This window comes from Arachis hypogaea, chromosome 14, assembly GCF_003086295.3.
Source record: "Arachis hypogaea cultivar Tifrunner chromosome 14, arahy.Tifrunner.gnm2.J5K5, whole genome shotgun sequence".
NCBI classification, from domain to species: domain Eukaryota; kingdom Viridiplantae; phylum Streptophyta; class Magnoliopsida; order Fabales; family Fabaceae; genus Arachis; species Arachis hypogaea.
In genome coordinates this window covers 11,726,451-11,743,632 of record NC_092049.1, presented here as the reverse complement: position 1 = coordinate 11,743,632, position 17,182 = coordinate 11,726,451, and the positions used below count along the sequence as shown (strand labels likewise).

At 31.6% G+C, this 17,182-nt stretch overlaps 2 protein-coding genes across 3 annotated transcripts; both read left to right on the top strand.

Moving 5' to 3' along the window:
• The first annotated feature begins 1,754 nt into the window (after positions 1 to 1,754).
• On the top strand, positions 1,755 to 10,096 carry LOC112742239 (alpha-glucosidase-like). The gene is made up of 7 exons (XM_072215566.1): positions 1,755 to 2,205; positions 2,325 to 2,375; positions 3,956 to 4,007; positions 7,415 to 8,151; positions 8,363 to 8,574; positions 8,731 to 9,312; positions 9,419 to 10,096. Exons 1-7 carry the CDS (start codon positions 1,755 to 1,757, stop codon positions 10,094 to 10,096), a joined length of 2,763 nt encoding a protein of 920 aa, XP_072071667.1.
• LOC112741510 (alpha-glucosidase) lies at positions 3,751 to 14,652 on the top strand. 2 transcript variants are annotated; one of them, XM_072213762.1, is made up of 7 exons: positions 3,751 to 4,007; positions 7,415 to 8,151; positions 8,363 to 9,312; positions 9,419 to 11,559; positions 11,722 to 12,422; positions 12,559 to 12,789; positions 12,879 to 14,652. In XM_072213762.1, exons 4-7 carry the CDS (start codon positions 11,291 to 11,293, stop codon positions 14,408 to 14,410), a joined length of 2,733 nt encoding a protein of 910 aa, XP_072069863.1. In that variant the 5' UTR covers positions 3,751 to 4,007; positions 7,415 to 8,151; positions 8,363 to 9,312; positions 9,419 to 11,290; the 3' UTR covers positions 14,411 to 14,652. The 2 variants fall into 2 exon arrangements, with proteins under 2 accessions (XP_072069863.1, XP_025646308.1); XM_025790523.3 differs by lacking the exon at positions 3,751 to 4,007 and adding an exon at positions 7,052 to 7,334.
• The last annotated feature ends 2,530 nt before the right edge of the window (positions 14,653 to 17,182 follow it).

Genomic DNA, 17,182 nt, shown 5'->3' with positions numbered 1-17,182 from the left:
GAGAAGGCATTGCAAGACACTGGACAGTTAGAGAAACACCACAACAGAATTGAGTCGCCGAACGACTAAATCGTACGCTACTTGAGAAGGCAAGGTGTATGCGCTCTAATTTCGGGTTAGGCAGAGACTGGTAGGCAGAATCGGTTGCTACAGCTTGCTACATAGTGAATCGATCCCCACATTCTTCTCTAGATGGAGACACACCTTATAAGGTGTAGTCAGGAAAACATGCAGATTACGAAAAACTCAGAGTCATTGGATGCACAGCCTATTATCATATCAAAGATAATAAGTTTGACGATAGAGCTAAGAAGGCAATCTTTTTGGGGTATCCAAGAGGGGTTCAAGGCTATCGCCTTTGGAGTGTAAATGATTCTAAGTTTGTAATTAGTAGGGATGTTACCTTTGATGAACGATCTATGGTAGCTTTGTCTAAAGATATGGTGCCAGGTGATGGTGATGTTGAAAAAACTTCAAATACTCAAGTGGTGGAGATAGAGTCTAAATACCAACAAATAGACTCTAGTAATGTTCAGGTGGAGCATCCTAATGCTACTCGAGATGATGCAGAGGATGAACTTGATCATGAGAAAATTCAGCGAGAAAATGCACATGCATTACAACAACAGTAGCAGGATTCTTTGACATATACTAGGCCAAAGAGAAATTATAAATTTGTTCAGAAGTTCGGGTCAGACAAGCCTTTGAGACATTATGGGCAGGTAAACTTAGTAGATTATGCACTCTCAGTGGAGGATGATGAGTTGGTCACCTTCAAACATGCTATCAAAGACAAAGATAGAGAGAGTTGGTTGTCGCTATGGAGAAAAAGATGCAATCTCTTCATAAGAACAAGACATGGGATGTGGTCCCATTGCCCGTGGAAAAGACTGCAATTGGTTGTAAGTGGGTGTATAAAACAAAAGAAGATCCTACTAAGTCAGATGGTACAAGATTCAAAGCTAGGTTAGTAGCAAAGGAATTCTCACAGAAAGAAGGGGTTGATTACAATGAGATATTTTCTCCTGTGGTGAAACACACTTCCATACGGGTGCTTTTAAGTCTTATCACTCATGGTGATCTTGAGTTGGAACAATTAGACGTGAAGACTGCATTCTTGTACGGTGACTTAGAGGAAGAAATCTACATGTATCAACCTGAGGATTTCAAGGTTGAGGGTAAAGAAAGTCAGGTATGTCACTTGAGGAAATCACTATATGGATTGAAACAATCTCCTCGGCAATGGTATAAGCGATTTGACTTCTTTATGTTAAAACAAGGTTTTTCCAGAAGTAATTATGATTGTTGTGTATACATTCATAAGCTTCTTGGAGGTGATTATATCTATCTTCTATTATATGTGGATGACATGCTTATTGCCTTTAAGAACAAGGTAGAGATAGATATGTTAAAGGTTCAACTTGGTAAAGAATTTGAAACAAAAGACTTGGGTGCTGCACGAAAAATATTAAGCATGGAAATTAAAAGAGAGAGATCAAGTCAAAAATTGTTCTTGAGCCAAAGAGGATACACTGAGTGCGTCATTGAAAGGTTTGAAATGAAAAATGCTAAATCGGTGGTAACGCCGTTGGCTCCACATTTTAGACTCTCTGGTAAACAATCTCCCACAACAGCAGAGGATAAGGCTTACATGGAAAATGTACCTTATGCTAGTGCAGTCGGTAGCCTAATGTATGCTATGGTGTGCACACACACAGATATTTCACAGGCAGTCAGTGTTGTTTAGCAGGTTCATGGCAAACCCGGGTAAGGCACACTGGAAAGCAGTAAAGTGGATATTAAGATACTTGAAGGGTACCATTGACACAGTTTTATGCTTTAGTGGAAAATCATGTCAAATCAGCGGCTTTGTTGATTCTGATTATGCTGGTGATCTAGATAGAAGACATTCTACAACTGGTTATGTATATAAAATACAAGGTGCTCCAGTTAGTTGGCGATCGATGTTACAAGCTACAGTGGCACTATCTACTACAGAGGCTAAGTACATGGCAGTAACAGAAGGGGTGAAAGAAGCATTGTGGCTAAGGGGTCTTCTAGATTATTTAGGGTTGAAGCAAGATTGCGTGAATCTGAGTTGTGATAGTCAAAGTGCAATTCATTTAGCTAAAAATCAGGTTCATCATGCTCGTACCAAGCATATTGATGTAAGATATCACTTCGTGCGCGATGTTATAGAGAAAGGTAACATTTCTCTTATAAAAGTACACACAGATGAAAATCCTGCTGATATGTTGACTAAAGTAGTGTCAGAAAATAAGTTCCAACACTGTTTGGAATTTCTCAATATTGCTTCATGTTAGGCATTACATGGAGAAATAGAGGAACTACGATTGGTTTGATTCTGAACAAGGGTACATAGGCAGTCATTATAAAAATAATGCAACCGGATATGAATACCACATTTTGATCGTTTAAAATTTGAGTAGATTTCAAATTGTGAACGAGGTGGAGAATTGTGAGAATAAAAGAAAGGCAAAGAGAAAACAAAGGGAGGCAGATAAATGATGGAAGAGAGAAAATGGTGGATAGTTAAGGAGCTTTTATAGAAAAATATTTTATAGTATGCTCTCTTGTTATTTATAGAAGTTAGGAAACTATATAAATAAGTGAAATCAAAATATATTCAATTCAATTAAAATCAAAGGAATTCACATCCATAGCAATTATTCATTTTCTTTCTTTTTTTTCTTTAATAATTATATAGCGAGTATATTATTGTAAGTAATGTTCAATTTCATATTACTTTCTATCTATTAGAAGTCAAAATTCCGCTGGAGACTTAGCAGGAAGAGAATGAAAGAAAAGGGGAGAAGAAGGGTGGCAAAAGGCAGAGAGACAGAGGCGGAGCCACGTACAAGCCAAGGGAGGCAATGGCCTCCCCCAACTATCAAGTTTTTCTTATAAGTTATATATAAATTTTAGTTTAGTCCCTTTTAAAATTTTTATTTTATTCTTTGTTAATTATAAAGTTTTTTTTGGTCCCTCCCTAAAAGCTAATCTAGTTCTGCCCCTAGAGAGAGGGAAAGAGAAGGGAGGCATGGTGATGCTGGAAATGTGAGGAATACAACCACCACCTCTCCAACGACAACAAAAAACACGAGGGACACAACCACCGCTTACCATCGTCATCTCCAAAATTTTTTTAGCAATCACACCGCAGATACCAAATACACAAAAATCCATAACACAAATCATACCCAAGACTCGCCGTATAACTAACCTGAAACAGTTTCTGCAAGCCAAACAAAAGAAAGCAAACAACGGCAAGATTTTTTGTTTATTTATTTATTTATTAACGTGGTAATAATGAGTACGTGGACCAATTTTTGATATGTGGTAATGCATTATGCAACCATTAAAGTATCAAGAAAAAGACTGAACTACCGTGTTTTTCCTTCAACATTATAAGCATTCAAGGAATGCATTGGCGTAACTGTAATTAATTTCTCTTTAACACTAGTTATAAAACTTAAAAGAACTTAACATTTTTAGACATAACATTTTTGTCTGCACATAAAATCTGAAATTTTTATCCCTTAGAAGTTGTCACATATTGAGAATATTTTATTCAAGAACTGGACAACTGAACTTGGTTGAGTGAGTGTTGGAACAAATAATTGTCTTACTATCTGCCACTGCAAGTTAAATTGATAGGCCCCACAATCCTCCGTAGCTTCCAAGATGAATGCATATAAATTGATAGGCCATCATTTTCTATCCAAAACCATTCAACAAAATGAAAAAGAACAAAGCCTCTCTTATTCTCCAAATCTTCACTTTCCTCATCTTTTACTGATCAAGTTCATATGTTGCATCACACAGAAAAGGAGGATCAGGAGTTGTTGGTTATGGCTACACCATATCTAGTGTCAATAACAATGCTCTCTCAGCTAATAAGACATCCTTGATTGCTAACCTTAAACTCATCAAGTCTTCCACACTTTATATGGACCTGATGTTCCACGCCTCAGCCTTCATGCCAGGTAACAATAAGTATTAAGTACTATTGTTATATTGAATCAAATTTATACATACATGTATTAGTAACGAAGATGTTCACATATGGCGATGTCTTTCTTGACATATGATATTCTAATAACTTTAACCATTTAGATATAATAATAAAAAAAATACAAGATCCAGATTTGACGAACAAACACACATAAATATGAAGGCTGGATGGTGCATGTAAGCATGCAACCGATTTTTTCTTTAACAAGTATTTTATGATTGAAATTGTCACCTTGTCCTTATAGGCAAATTTTAAAAGTCATTTTTTCTAGCCACCATATGTGATATGTCTTGGCTGAGCTGCAATAAATGGTGTTATTTTTCTTTTCTTTTCTTTTCTTTTTTTTTTGAACGAGTCTCACAACAATAATCATGCAATTTATATAAAAAAAATTAGTTATTGTATATAAAAATATCATTTGATTTTCATAAAAAAATTTATTATAGTACTATAAAATATTTAAATTATTTTTTTATTATATATTTGATTATTCTATTATGTTAAGTTTAATTATTTTAATAGTTTAATTATAATAATACTATAAAATAATTAATTATTTAATACTTTAAATTAAGCGCAATAGGGTTCTTCTTTTAATGATTAATGATTATCTAAAAGTTTAACTTGATATCATCAATATGATGACATAATCAATCATATTCTTAAATTTTTATGTTTATGAATTGTATTTTTCTAATTAATTTATGATTTGATTAAATAGAGTTAGTTTTAGTCAATGATGTATGTAGTATTTATTATCACAAAATTACTGATTTTTATTTACTAAAATTATTATATAAATTATTCATGCATGTTTACATAGATAGGATAGAATATAACTATCATGAAAAAAAAAATAATGGAACAAGTCATGGATTATGCAATAATATTAGTTAGGATTTAAATATTAAAATAAAATAAAATAAGTACCCACTATATAAGATTATGAGTAAAAGAAAAATATAAGAAAATACCTCCATTGTTAATTAAAATAAGAAGATGACATACTTGTATTTTTTTTAATTCCATTCTAATCAAATATGGAATTGATGCTATTTTTAGTTTTACACTTAACATAATTGAAAGCATCTTTTCTTTCTTTCAACTTTGTATTACTCATAATAAGAATCACACGAACATTATTCACACTAATTTTGTAGAAATTTGTTGTTGATAGCGATTTTTAGTGGATTAATAACCAATAGTTAATGACTAATAACCTCGTAATGGTATCCTAAATTGTCACTTTACATATAGCGATACTAAGTTAAGGTATTATTATTAATAATTCAGTTTGTCATGTTATATATATGGTATTAATATTTTTAGAGGTATAATATAACTAAAATAACTGTCAAAAATAAAATTAAAATATATCTATATATAACATCAGAGATACTATTATAAAACTAAACTAAATGTAAGTGTCATAACATGTATGTCGTGAGTCGTGACTATAATGCAGAAAAACAAAAAAAAAGTATTTTTCAAAATCGAAATAACTAATCATAAATTAAAGAGCACATAATGAAAATATTTAAAAGCAAAAGAGATTCACTACTAATTATTTTTTATAGAAAAATAAAAAAACTTCCATTTTACAAAAAAGAATTAGAGTTCAAATTTAAGAGTCTAATTATATAAAAATGAGTTAAATTTAATTCAACTATATTCTTAAGGTTTAATTATTTTATTGGTCTTTATAATTTTATCAAATTTATAATTAGGTTTATATATTTTTTTTCTTTTAATTGGGTTTCTATATTGTTTTTAATTTTATAATTTGGTCATTTTTCACCAAAGATAGAGAAACTCGAAACCTCTTAAATGAGTATGGAGACTATGTCATTTGAGTTATAACTTATTGGTAAAGACCAACATAATAATTAAACCTATTTTTAATACATTTATTGTAATCTAGATAAAATTATGCAAATGATTATAATTTAAACAATATTTTTTTCAAATTAAATAAAGGCTGCATTTACAAAAGAATTAAAAGAAAAATTGTTCACAATTATTATTATTGATTGATTAATTAATTAATTAAATAGAATTTGTTTACGATTAACCAATAACAATAACAATAATGACTACCACAGCAACAACAATTATAGTGACAATTATAATAGCAATAGATAGTGGCAATGATAGAATAATAATAATGATGATTATGATGATGAAAATTATAAATAAATAAATAAAAAGATAGATAAATAAATGGAAAAAAATTAATTTATAAAAAAAAATTAGTTCGACAAATGGTTTTTATATTCTCAAATTTAATAAATAAGCCAAAACTAATGTATTTTTTTATACGATATTATATGGAGAAATAGAAAGAATTAGATAAAAATCAAAAAAATTATAATAAAGATTCTTAAAATTAGGATGAAGAAAAAATTAAAGTTTTTAATTATTTAATTAAGTTATAGAATCAATATTAATCTTATAATTTTTTAAAAATAAAAAAAATTAAGTGTTAATGCATTTACACGTGTCTTTTAATTGAATCTCCTTTCCTCTACTAGGTATTGCTAACCCTCTGACATATCACATATCCCTTTAACTTAGACCCAAAATAAGATAAATAAATAAAGAAGAGCAGCAGCCTTCAAAGCCAAAACATTTAGCGGCTTATTTTCGTCTTTTTCATCAATAAGATGAACATTTTAGGAATTTAATTCCTCACTAAATAATAAGAAAAGTGTTAGGAGTCGATAAGTTTTGTGATTTGTAGTCATCAATTAGTTATCATTAGTGTTTTTTATGGTGTGAGATTTCATCCAATAGTGTGAAATTACTCACTTTTTTTTTATAGTTAAGTGTTGGCCAAATTTTAATAAAAATTGTCTCTAGACTTTTTCATAAAGAAAATAACATGGGCATGGGCAGCTGATTCGTACATGACATACCATATTCTATTAAAGTAGCGTGGAAACTGATAATTTTCCATTTAATCACCCCCATTGAATTGACATATATAAACTTGTTTGTGTTATGCAGATTATTTTGACTTATCTAATTGAGTTTTCTAAATCATATACCATTCTTTTCCTTAAAAGCGTATTATTATACAGTGATAATATAGCCTTAGACATACACATACCAGTGCTAATACAGTATGCAAAATTTATAATTGATCATTCCTATTCATCATCCTTTGTGTAAGACATACTGAAGCTAATATAGTACGCAAAGTCAACTGCTGCTCTAACCTCTAACTGATAATAATTGATTATCATTCACAGCATAATGTATATTGAAGCATGTATAATCTGCAAAATTTTCATTGAAGGTGCATTATTTATAGTTTTTGGTATATAATATGTTTTCTACTTTGTAATTGGTTATATATATTGTATGTGTCTTTTGCAGTTTTGCGAGCAAGGACAGATTAAGAGTTAGAATCACAGACTCCACTCACCAAAGATGGGAAGTTTCAGAAGAAGTGATTCCAAGAAGCTCCCATTTCCCTCTTCTCCCCTTTCTCATCAACAAACAATTCCCTTCTTCCAACCATACCTGCAATCCAAAACAAGAACCAAACTTTTCTATCACAACACCAAACTCAGACCTCATATTCAGCCTCCACAACACCACCCCATTTGGCTTCACTATCTTGCGCAAGTCCTCCAATGATGTCCTTTTTTTTGACGCTTCACCGGACCCTTCCAACTCTTCAACTTTCCTTGTGTTCAAGGACCAGTACCTTCAGCTATCTTCCTCACTCCCAAGGGAAAGAGCCTCACTTTATGGCCTTGGTGAACACACCAAGAGCTCCTTTAAGTTGCAGCCACACCAGACACTCACCATGTGGAATTCAGATACTTTTAGTGCTAATCTTGACTTGAACCTTTATGGCTCTCACCCTTTTTACATGGATGTAAGGAAAGGATCTAAAGATGGAAGTGTGAAGGATGGAAGCACACATGGGGTGTTGCTGCTAAATAGCAATGGGATGGATGTTGTGTATGGTGGTGACCGGATAACTTATAAGGTGATTGGTGGGGTGCTTGATCTTTACTTTTTTGCCGGATCGTCACCGGAGTTGGTTATGGAGCAATACACTGAACTCATTGGAAGGCCTACTCCTATGCCTTATTGGTCTTTTGGTAAGTCTTATCTATACTCCTTTAACTTTATCAGTATTACAAGATTTTAACTGAAAATTGTTCTCACATAGTGGTTTCTAGATTCAAAGTATTCTGTTTTATAATAGAAGTAAATATAACATGTGATAACTATAAATCACTCTGCTTTTTCCCGTTTTGATATATCTTGCTCCCATGCTAATCCATAAAGTTATCATTTCTTTTGTGAAAGGTTTTCACCAGTGTAGCTATGGCTACAAGAGTGTAAATGATCTTGAGGGTGTGGTTGCTGACTACACAAAGGCACACATACCCCTTGAAGTTATGTGGACAGATATTGATTACATGGATGCATATAAAGATTTCACCCTTGATCCTATCAACTTTCCCCTGGATAAGATGAAAACATTTGTTGATACCCTTCACCGGAATGGACAGAAATATGTACTCATATTGGATCCTGGTACCTAATTCCAATACCATGCATTTTCTCCCAACCAAAAAACACTCTCCACCTAATTTTTAGGGAAACTACACTAATATCCCTTTTTTTAGCTTATATGACACATGACATCCTCTTAATTTGCCATGTTTATATAGAGAAATGGAGTCAATTACCTTGGTCAACTTTTTCCAGGACAAGTTTACTTCCCAGATTTTTTAAATCCAAGAAGCCAAGAATTCTGGGGGAGAGAGATCAAACTATTTAGGGAACTTCTCCCATTTGATGGTCTCTGGGTTGACACGAATGAGATATCTAATTTCATCACTTCTCCTCCTAATCCATCTTCTAGTCTTGACAACCCTCCCTACAAAATTAACAATTCTGGAGCCCTACAACCAATCAATACGAAAACGGTACCAGCAACATCCTTACATTATGGAAATATCACTGAGTATGATGCTCACAATTTATATCGACTACTAGAATCCAAAGCTACCAACAAAGCTTTAAAAGATGTAATTGGTAAAAGGCCTTTTATTCTTAGTAGATCAACTTTTGTAAGTTCTGGTAAGTATACAGCACATTGGACTGGAGACAATGCTGCTACTTGGAATGATTTGGCATACTCAATTCCTTCTATATTAAATTCTGGAATATTTGGAATTCCAACGGTTGGAGCAGATATATGTGGTTTCTTAGGAAATACAACTGAAGAACTCTGCAGGCGATGGATCCAGGTAACAATTGATCCTAAGATATGGGATAATTTCTTTGTGAAAAACTCAAAACTGGAAGGTTTACTATACATATACATATCTAATTCCTTTTATTTACCTCATGTAGTTGGGAGCATTTTACCCCTTTGCTAGAGACCATTCAGTAATATATTCCATCAGGCAAGAGCTTTATCTTTGGGATTCAGTTGCTTCATCAGCAAGGAAAGTGCTCGGCCTTCGCTATCGCCTCCTCCCTTATTTCTACACATTGATGTATAAAGCACATACAAAAGGGACACCGATTGCAAGACCCCTTTTCTTTTCATTCCCTGAGGATGTCACAACATATGATATAAGTTCACAGTTCCTACTTGGCAAAGGAGTTTTGGTGTCACCAGTGCTACAATCTGGAGCTGTCACTGTTAATGCATACTTCCCTGCAGGGAACTGGTTTGATCTCCTCAATGTCTCAAATTCAGTGAGTGCTGAGTCAGGAAAGTATGTTACTCTTGATGCTCCACCTGATCACATCAATGTGCATGTTAGTGAAGGTAACATCTTGGCCATCCAAGGAGAAGCAATGACAACAGACGCGGCCCGAAAGACTGCATTTCATCTTGTGGTGGTTGTTAGTAGCAGCAAAAGTAGTTATGGACAAGTTTATTTGGATGATGGAGAAGCACTTGACATGTTAGGAGAGAATGATCAGTGGACATTGGTAAGTTTGTATCGTGCATTACAGAAGAATAGTGTTTTTGTTGCATCTAATGTTACTAATGGAAGATTTGCTCTGAACCAAAGATGAATCATAGAAAAGATCACTTTCTTGGGAATTCCTAAGCATACTGAGTTGAATATTGAGAATGGAACAAGTTCAATGAGAAAGATGGTTACACATGTTGAGAACTTTTCAGAGTTTGTTAGTATAGAAGTTTCAAGATTGTCACAGCCTATTGGAAAGGCATTTAAACTAGAAATTCAAATACAAGGTTGAAGGGTAGCTAAAAGAAGGATTGTCTTTATAGATGCAATTCCTTCTCATGTTTCTCCAGTTAAAATTATTGTGATAATTATTATGACATAAAAATTAAGGATTTTGATCCTCTAAATTTTGGATTTTATTTGAGAGGATAAAGTGTGATTTCTCACAATTTATTTTATAGGTGGGACTAAGAGAAAACATGAGAGAAAAAATATTCAAGGACGAGAGATCACACTTTACCCTCTCAAGTGAAAATCTAAAATTTAGATGATCCAAATTTAAAAATTAAGATGTCATTTTTTATATCTAAAATAAGTGTGACAGAATGCTATAACATGACTATGAAATTAAAATATAAATACATAGATATCTATGTTAATAATAAAGTTTTCATTGCAAGATATAGTTATATATATAAATATTTAGAAGAAACCGAGTTAAAATTGGAACAGAATTCGTTCTAAAAAGCTAAGCTTGTCAACTAATATTGATTCATTTAAAAATCTAAGTCTTAGAAATGATGTCATTATTTTGATATCCATGTAGAGAATAACTTGGATTCGTTTCAAGTTGGAACATGATTTCGAATCTAATATATATATATATATAGTTATATACCCATATGGCCATATATATATATATTAAAAAGAAATCTTTAGCCTTTACAATGATTAGAAAGGTAGACATTTGTTTTTGTTCAGTTACACAGATACATCTAAAACTAAATTATATAAGCATTGCTTTTCCAATATTCGAAACATCATCGTGCAATTGGTATACTTAAACAATTCATATATTTAAAATGTCTTTACCTTTCTAAAAAACTAATGAAAGAGACTAAAACAAAAAACTTCTAAATTTTATTAGACTAATTTTTTTTTACAGAAATAAAAAAAGGGCATTTCACAAGTAACAAAAACTTAATTAAGCCTACAATAATTGAAAATGAATTGAGCATAACGGCATACCTTAGCTTTCTAATTTCTATCTTCAACATTCAAGACTAAGAAGCATAATATGGGTGCGGTTTTGAGGAGTGAAACCAGAACCACTATGTTTCCACCACCAATAACAAGCTTCTTCTATATGTGTATTTGCCTAATCTTTTGCCATTTTGTTACATATTCATCATCATCAGAAGAAATAGAAGTAGTTGGTTATGGTTACACCATCTCAAATGTGAACAATGAAGATCTTTTAGGAACTTCATTGAGTGCTAACCTTAACCTCATCAAGTCTTCCTCCATTTATGGGCCTGACATCCCACACCTCAACCTTGTTGCCAGGTAAGAAATGTTGTAGTCACTTACTTTGCATTGTGTATCAAACCGGCTTACATTCTCATCCCCATTGGATCAGGTGTAAACCGGTCTGATATACAATGCAAAGCGAGTACAACTATCATTGTTCTAAAGCTAACATGGAATACATATTTCTAAATTTTGCAGTTTAGAAACCAAGGACAGGCTAAGAGTAAGAATCACAGATTCCATTCACCAAAGATGGGAAATTCCAGAAGAAGTGATTCCTAGAAGTTCTCAATACTCTTCTCATTCTCTCAATAGCTATGATCTAAATCAAGAACCAAAACTATCTCTAACATCACCAAACTCAGACCTCATATTCAGCCTCCACAACACAATTCCATTCGGCTTCACTATCTCGCGCAAGTCCTCCAATGACATTCTCTTTGATGCTTCACCGGACCCTTCTGACCCTTCAACTTTTCTTGTGTTCAAGGACCAATACCTTCAGCTCTCTTCCTCACTGCCAAGGGAAAGAGCCTCCATTTATGGCCTTGGTGAGCACACCAAGGGCTCCTTCAAGCTGCAGCCAAACCAGACATTAACAATGTGGAATATGGACAATGGTGCCAACCTTGACTTGAACCTTTATGGCTTTCACCCTTTTTACTTGGACATGAGGAAAGGATCTATGGATGGGAGGGTTAAGGCTGGGGCTACACATGGGGTCTTGCTGCTAAATAGCAATGGGATGGATGTTGTGTATGATGGTGACCGCATAACTTATAAAGTGATTGGTGGAGTTTTTGATTTTTACATTTTTGCCGGATCATCGCCGGAACAAGTGATGGAGCAGTACACTGAACTCATTGGAAGGCCTGCTCCAATGCCTTATTGGTCTTTTGGTAAGAAAATCTTAATTAGTACCATGTATTCTTATAGCAAAGTTGATAAATCATCACAATATTTTTTTTGTCCAAGAAAAGTCTGTGGATCCCAACTTTACATGCTAATCCAAAAGAATTCTCTCTTTTGTGAAAGGTTTTCATCAATGTAGATATGGCTATAAGGATGTGAGTGATCTTGAAAATGTGGTTGCCAACTATGCAAAAGCAAATATACCCCTTGAAGTTATGTGGACAGATATTGATTCAATGGATGCATATAAGGATTTCACACTTGATCCTATAAATTTCCCATTGAATAAGATGAGAAAATTTGTTGACACTCTTCATCAAAATGGCCAGAAATATGTTCCCATCTTAGATCCTGGTACCTAATTCCAACACCAAGCAACCTCTTTTAACCAATCCACAAACATATTACAGCAGTTATTGATTTGAAGCTAATTTTTCAAACAGGTATCAGTGTAAATACTTCATATGCAACTTATGTCAGAGGCTTGGAGGCTGATATCTATATAAAGAGAAATGGAGTCAATTACCTTGGTCAAGTTTGGCCTGGACCAGTTTACTTCCCTGATTTCTTGAATCCAAGAAGCCAAAAATTCTGGGGTAATGAAATCAAATTATTTAGGGAGCTTCTCCCATTTGATGGTCTCTGGCTTGATATGAATGAAATAGCTAATTTCAACACTTCTCCTCCTAATCCATCTTCCAATCTTGATAACCCTCCCTACATAATCAATGATTCTGGAACTCAAAAACCAATCAATACCAGAACAATACCAGCAACATCTTCACACTATGGTAATATTACTGAGTATGATACTCATAATTTGTATGGACTCTTACAAAGCAAAGCAACTTACAAGGCTTTAAAGGATATAACTGGTAAAAGGCCATTCATTCTCAGTAGATCAACTTTTGTAAGCTCTGGTAGGTATGCAGCTCACTGGACAGGAGATAACGCCGCGACTTGGAACGATTTGGCATACTCAATCCCTTCTATATTAAATTTTGGAATATTCGGAATTCCAATGGTTGGAGCAGATATATGTGGTTTTGGACCAAACACAACCGAAGAACTTTGCAGGCGTTGGATCCAATTAGGAGCATTTTACCCCTTTGCAAGAGATCATTCAGATAAATCTTCAACCAGGCAAGAGCTTTATCTTTGGGATTCAGTTGCTTCGTCAGCAAGGAAAGTGCTCGGCCTGCGCTATCGCCTCCTCCCTTACCTTTACACACTAATGTATGAATCACACACAAAAGGGACACCAATTGCAAGACCCCTTTTCTTTTCATTCCCTGAGGATGTCACCACATATGACATAAATTCACAGTTTCTACTTGGCAAAGGGGTTTTAGTCTCACCTGTGCTTGAATCTGGAGCTGTAACTGTCAATGCATACTTCCCTGCAGGAAACTGGTTTGATCTCTTCAATGTCTCAAATTCAGTGAGTGCTAAATCAGGAAAGTATGTTACTCTTGATGCTCCATCTGATCACATTAATGTGCATGTTGGTGAAGGTAACATTTTGGTCATGCAAGGAGAAGCAATGACAACTGAAGCCGGCCGGAAGACTGCGTTTCATCTTGTGGTGGTTGTTAGCCGCAGCCAAACTAGCTATGGACAAGTTTATTTGGATGATGGAGAAACACTTGAAATATCAGGAGAGAATGAAGAGTGGACATTGGTCAGATTTTATGCTGTTTTACATAACAATGGTGTTTTTATTACATCTGATATAGTCAATGCAAGATTTGCTCTGGACCAAAGGTTGATCATTGAAAAGATCACATTCTTGGGGATACCAAAGAACAAGAGATTAGGTAAAGTGAATTTGGCAAGTAATGAATTGAATATTGAGAATGGAATTGTGCAGACACATGCTGATAACTTGTCACAGTTTATTAGTATAGAAGTTTCAGCATTGTCACAACTTATTGGAGAGAAATTTGAGCTAGAAATTGAAATGACTATGGTTTAAAAAGCAGGTTTTTACTATGAAAGAATCTATCTTCTTCTTGTTGAAGGGATTTCTTCATAGTTCTGTCTTACAATTAGATGATCTTTCAGCAACTACATTCAAAGCTCTCTCCATATATAATATACTTCTCTGTGAAGTTGTTTAAAAGAGTCAAAGATGTAGCATTTCTTTATTACTTATGGTTGGAAAATTGAGAAATGACTATTTTAAGATAATAAAATTTCAGATTATTTATCAAAGAATATTTTTTGTTGACAGAAATACCTATTTTTTTTAGCAAATGAATCAGAAGTATGGCATGGACTTTTTTTATTTTGGCTAAAAAATTTATATATCGAAGAGTCATGGTCATGGATATGTATATATCATAAAATGGCTCGGGAAGTGTAATCTAGGCGTATATAAAACATGTAATTCAATGGGGGGGCGAAAAGCTCTTTTAGTAGAGATCAAAAGCCTTAATGTATTTAAGCATCTATCTATCTATTTTATCTATATAAAAGTTAATACTAAAATCATGCTATATTTAAGTAATGACATATAAATTTTTTAGAATTTTGCCACGTCAGCATATTAGTATAGATGTAATTCTATTATAAAATCAAATATATTTTTTCTTTCAACCTCAATATCAATTCTTTGTAACTGTTTTCGTAATAATTAACACAAGATAATTCTTGTAATTAAAATTTCTTTTTAATAATATTAAATGTCTTTTTATTTTACAATTCATATTTTGTAACGCTTCTCACAATAATTAACAAGATTTTTTTATGTAAAGTATCACATGTGTTGAATCTTAAATTATACATTAAAATATCTTCAATCTTTCTCAGAGACACATGAAATAAATTGGTTATTCATTAGTTTCTATAATTGCATTTTTTAAAAAAATAATTTATGGGAGATGAGTGTGCTAGAATGTTTCAAAAAATAAAAACCAATAAAAAGTTTATACTATAGTTAAAAGACGTCAAGCTACTCTATATAATACATGATATATATACGTAGATTATACAATCCTATATATACATAATACATGATATATATACGTAGATTATTCCATCTTATATATACGTAAATTATATTTTAAAAATATTTTTATGAAAAATTATATTATATAATAATATCTTTAATAAAAATAGTTAATTAAATTTTAAATATAATTATTTAATTATTTATCAAGTAATATAAAATAAAATTTTAGTTATTTTATATTTTTATGTTACAGTTTAAAATATTATTTTAATATAATTTTTAAATATTATTAAAAAATTTTGTATAATAATTAATTTAATAAATAAAAAATATTCAGATATTTTGTATTTATATATTTTATATTTAATTATTTAAGAATAAAAGATTCTATTGCTATTTAAAGTATTGTGTATTAAAATATTTTTATTTAAAGTGTTTATTTATGTACTATGATATTCTGTATTTATTAAAAACCATCAATACTCTTCTTTTATATTAGCTTTTGATTTTAATCTAATAAAATCTAATGGTCTATATAAATATGGCACATTCAATAAGCACACAAGTGTTGAGCTCATTTTAGACATACCCATTAATTTTTAATTTTAGATTATCACAATTAATTTTATGCCTAATAATCCAGTACTTTTTTGCATGCACTTTAATAGTATTATAAAACACACAAATAACTATAATAATATTACATAAAATTATAACTTGTGTTCGATCTTTATAATATTTACTTTTGAATTGATTTAAGTTAACGTAGTTATTTAATGTTATTTTATTTTATTTAAATATTTATATTTGAATCCTATCCAATAAAAAATACAGTTTATTTGTACTTATTAAAATAGTTGATAATATAGATATAAAAAAAATTTAATTTTTAAAATATAAATTAGTAAAGATAATTTTAGAGATTATACAATAACCACCTTGCATAAAATCTTGAAATGTTTACGACCTATATTTTCATATAATTAAACTTCTATAATTTCAACAAATATACTTTTCAAAAAATTATTTATCATTTGTATTCATATTTATGTATTTAAAATTTTTTTTATAATATTTATTAATCATTTTTATTTTTTATTTAAATTTGCAGAACATGTGGGTCTCATTCTAGTTATAACATAGAGAGTAATACTTTTGTGCAAAAAAATTTATCAAAATTGTATCCTTTTATATTTATATTTGTCCGTTTAAAAACTAAATTCTATTTTCCTTTTATGTATAATTTCGACACGCTATATTTTTAATGGTTAATTTGAATATTTCAACTTTTTTTCTTTTTCTTTTTCATTTTTTGTTCTAGATTAATTTTAAAATCAATGAAAGTTAATTGAATATAAACAATTTCACTATACTTAAAATGACTATAAATAATAATAATAATCGTATATGCTAATTTTTATTTTCTTTTGCATGAAAATATTAAAATCCTATACTTTAAAATGGAAATAGAAATTTTATATATGTGAGATAACTTATTTCAAAAACAAATTAAAATTCCTTGGAAAAAAAAAAGCCACTAAAATCAGAGGAACAGAAAGTGCAAGCAAGATGATAGACAATGCAAAAGGAAGGTACTTGTACCAATAGAGATCTAACAATTATTGAGAATCCCATGAATAGAAATATTATAAATGATATTTTCAAGAAAAACTGAGAAAGTACAGGGAGTCAATGCCCTAAGCATACAATATGTACAATGAACATTTAAGAAGTATTAGAGATATGACCATTAGTGTTACATTGTCCTATCAAGTTACATTTTTAAGATGAGTG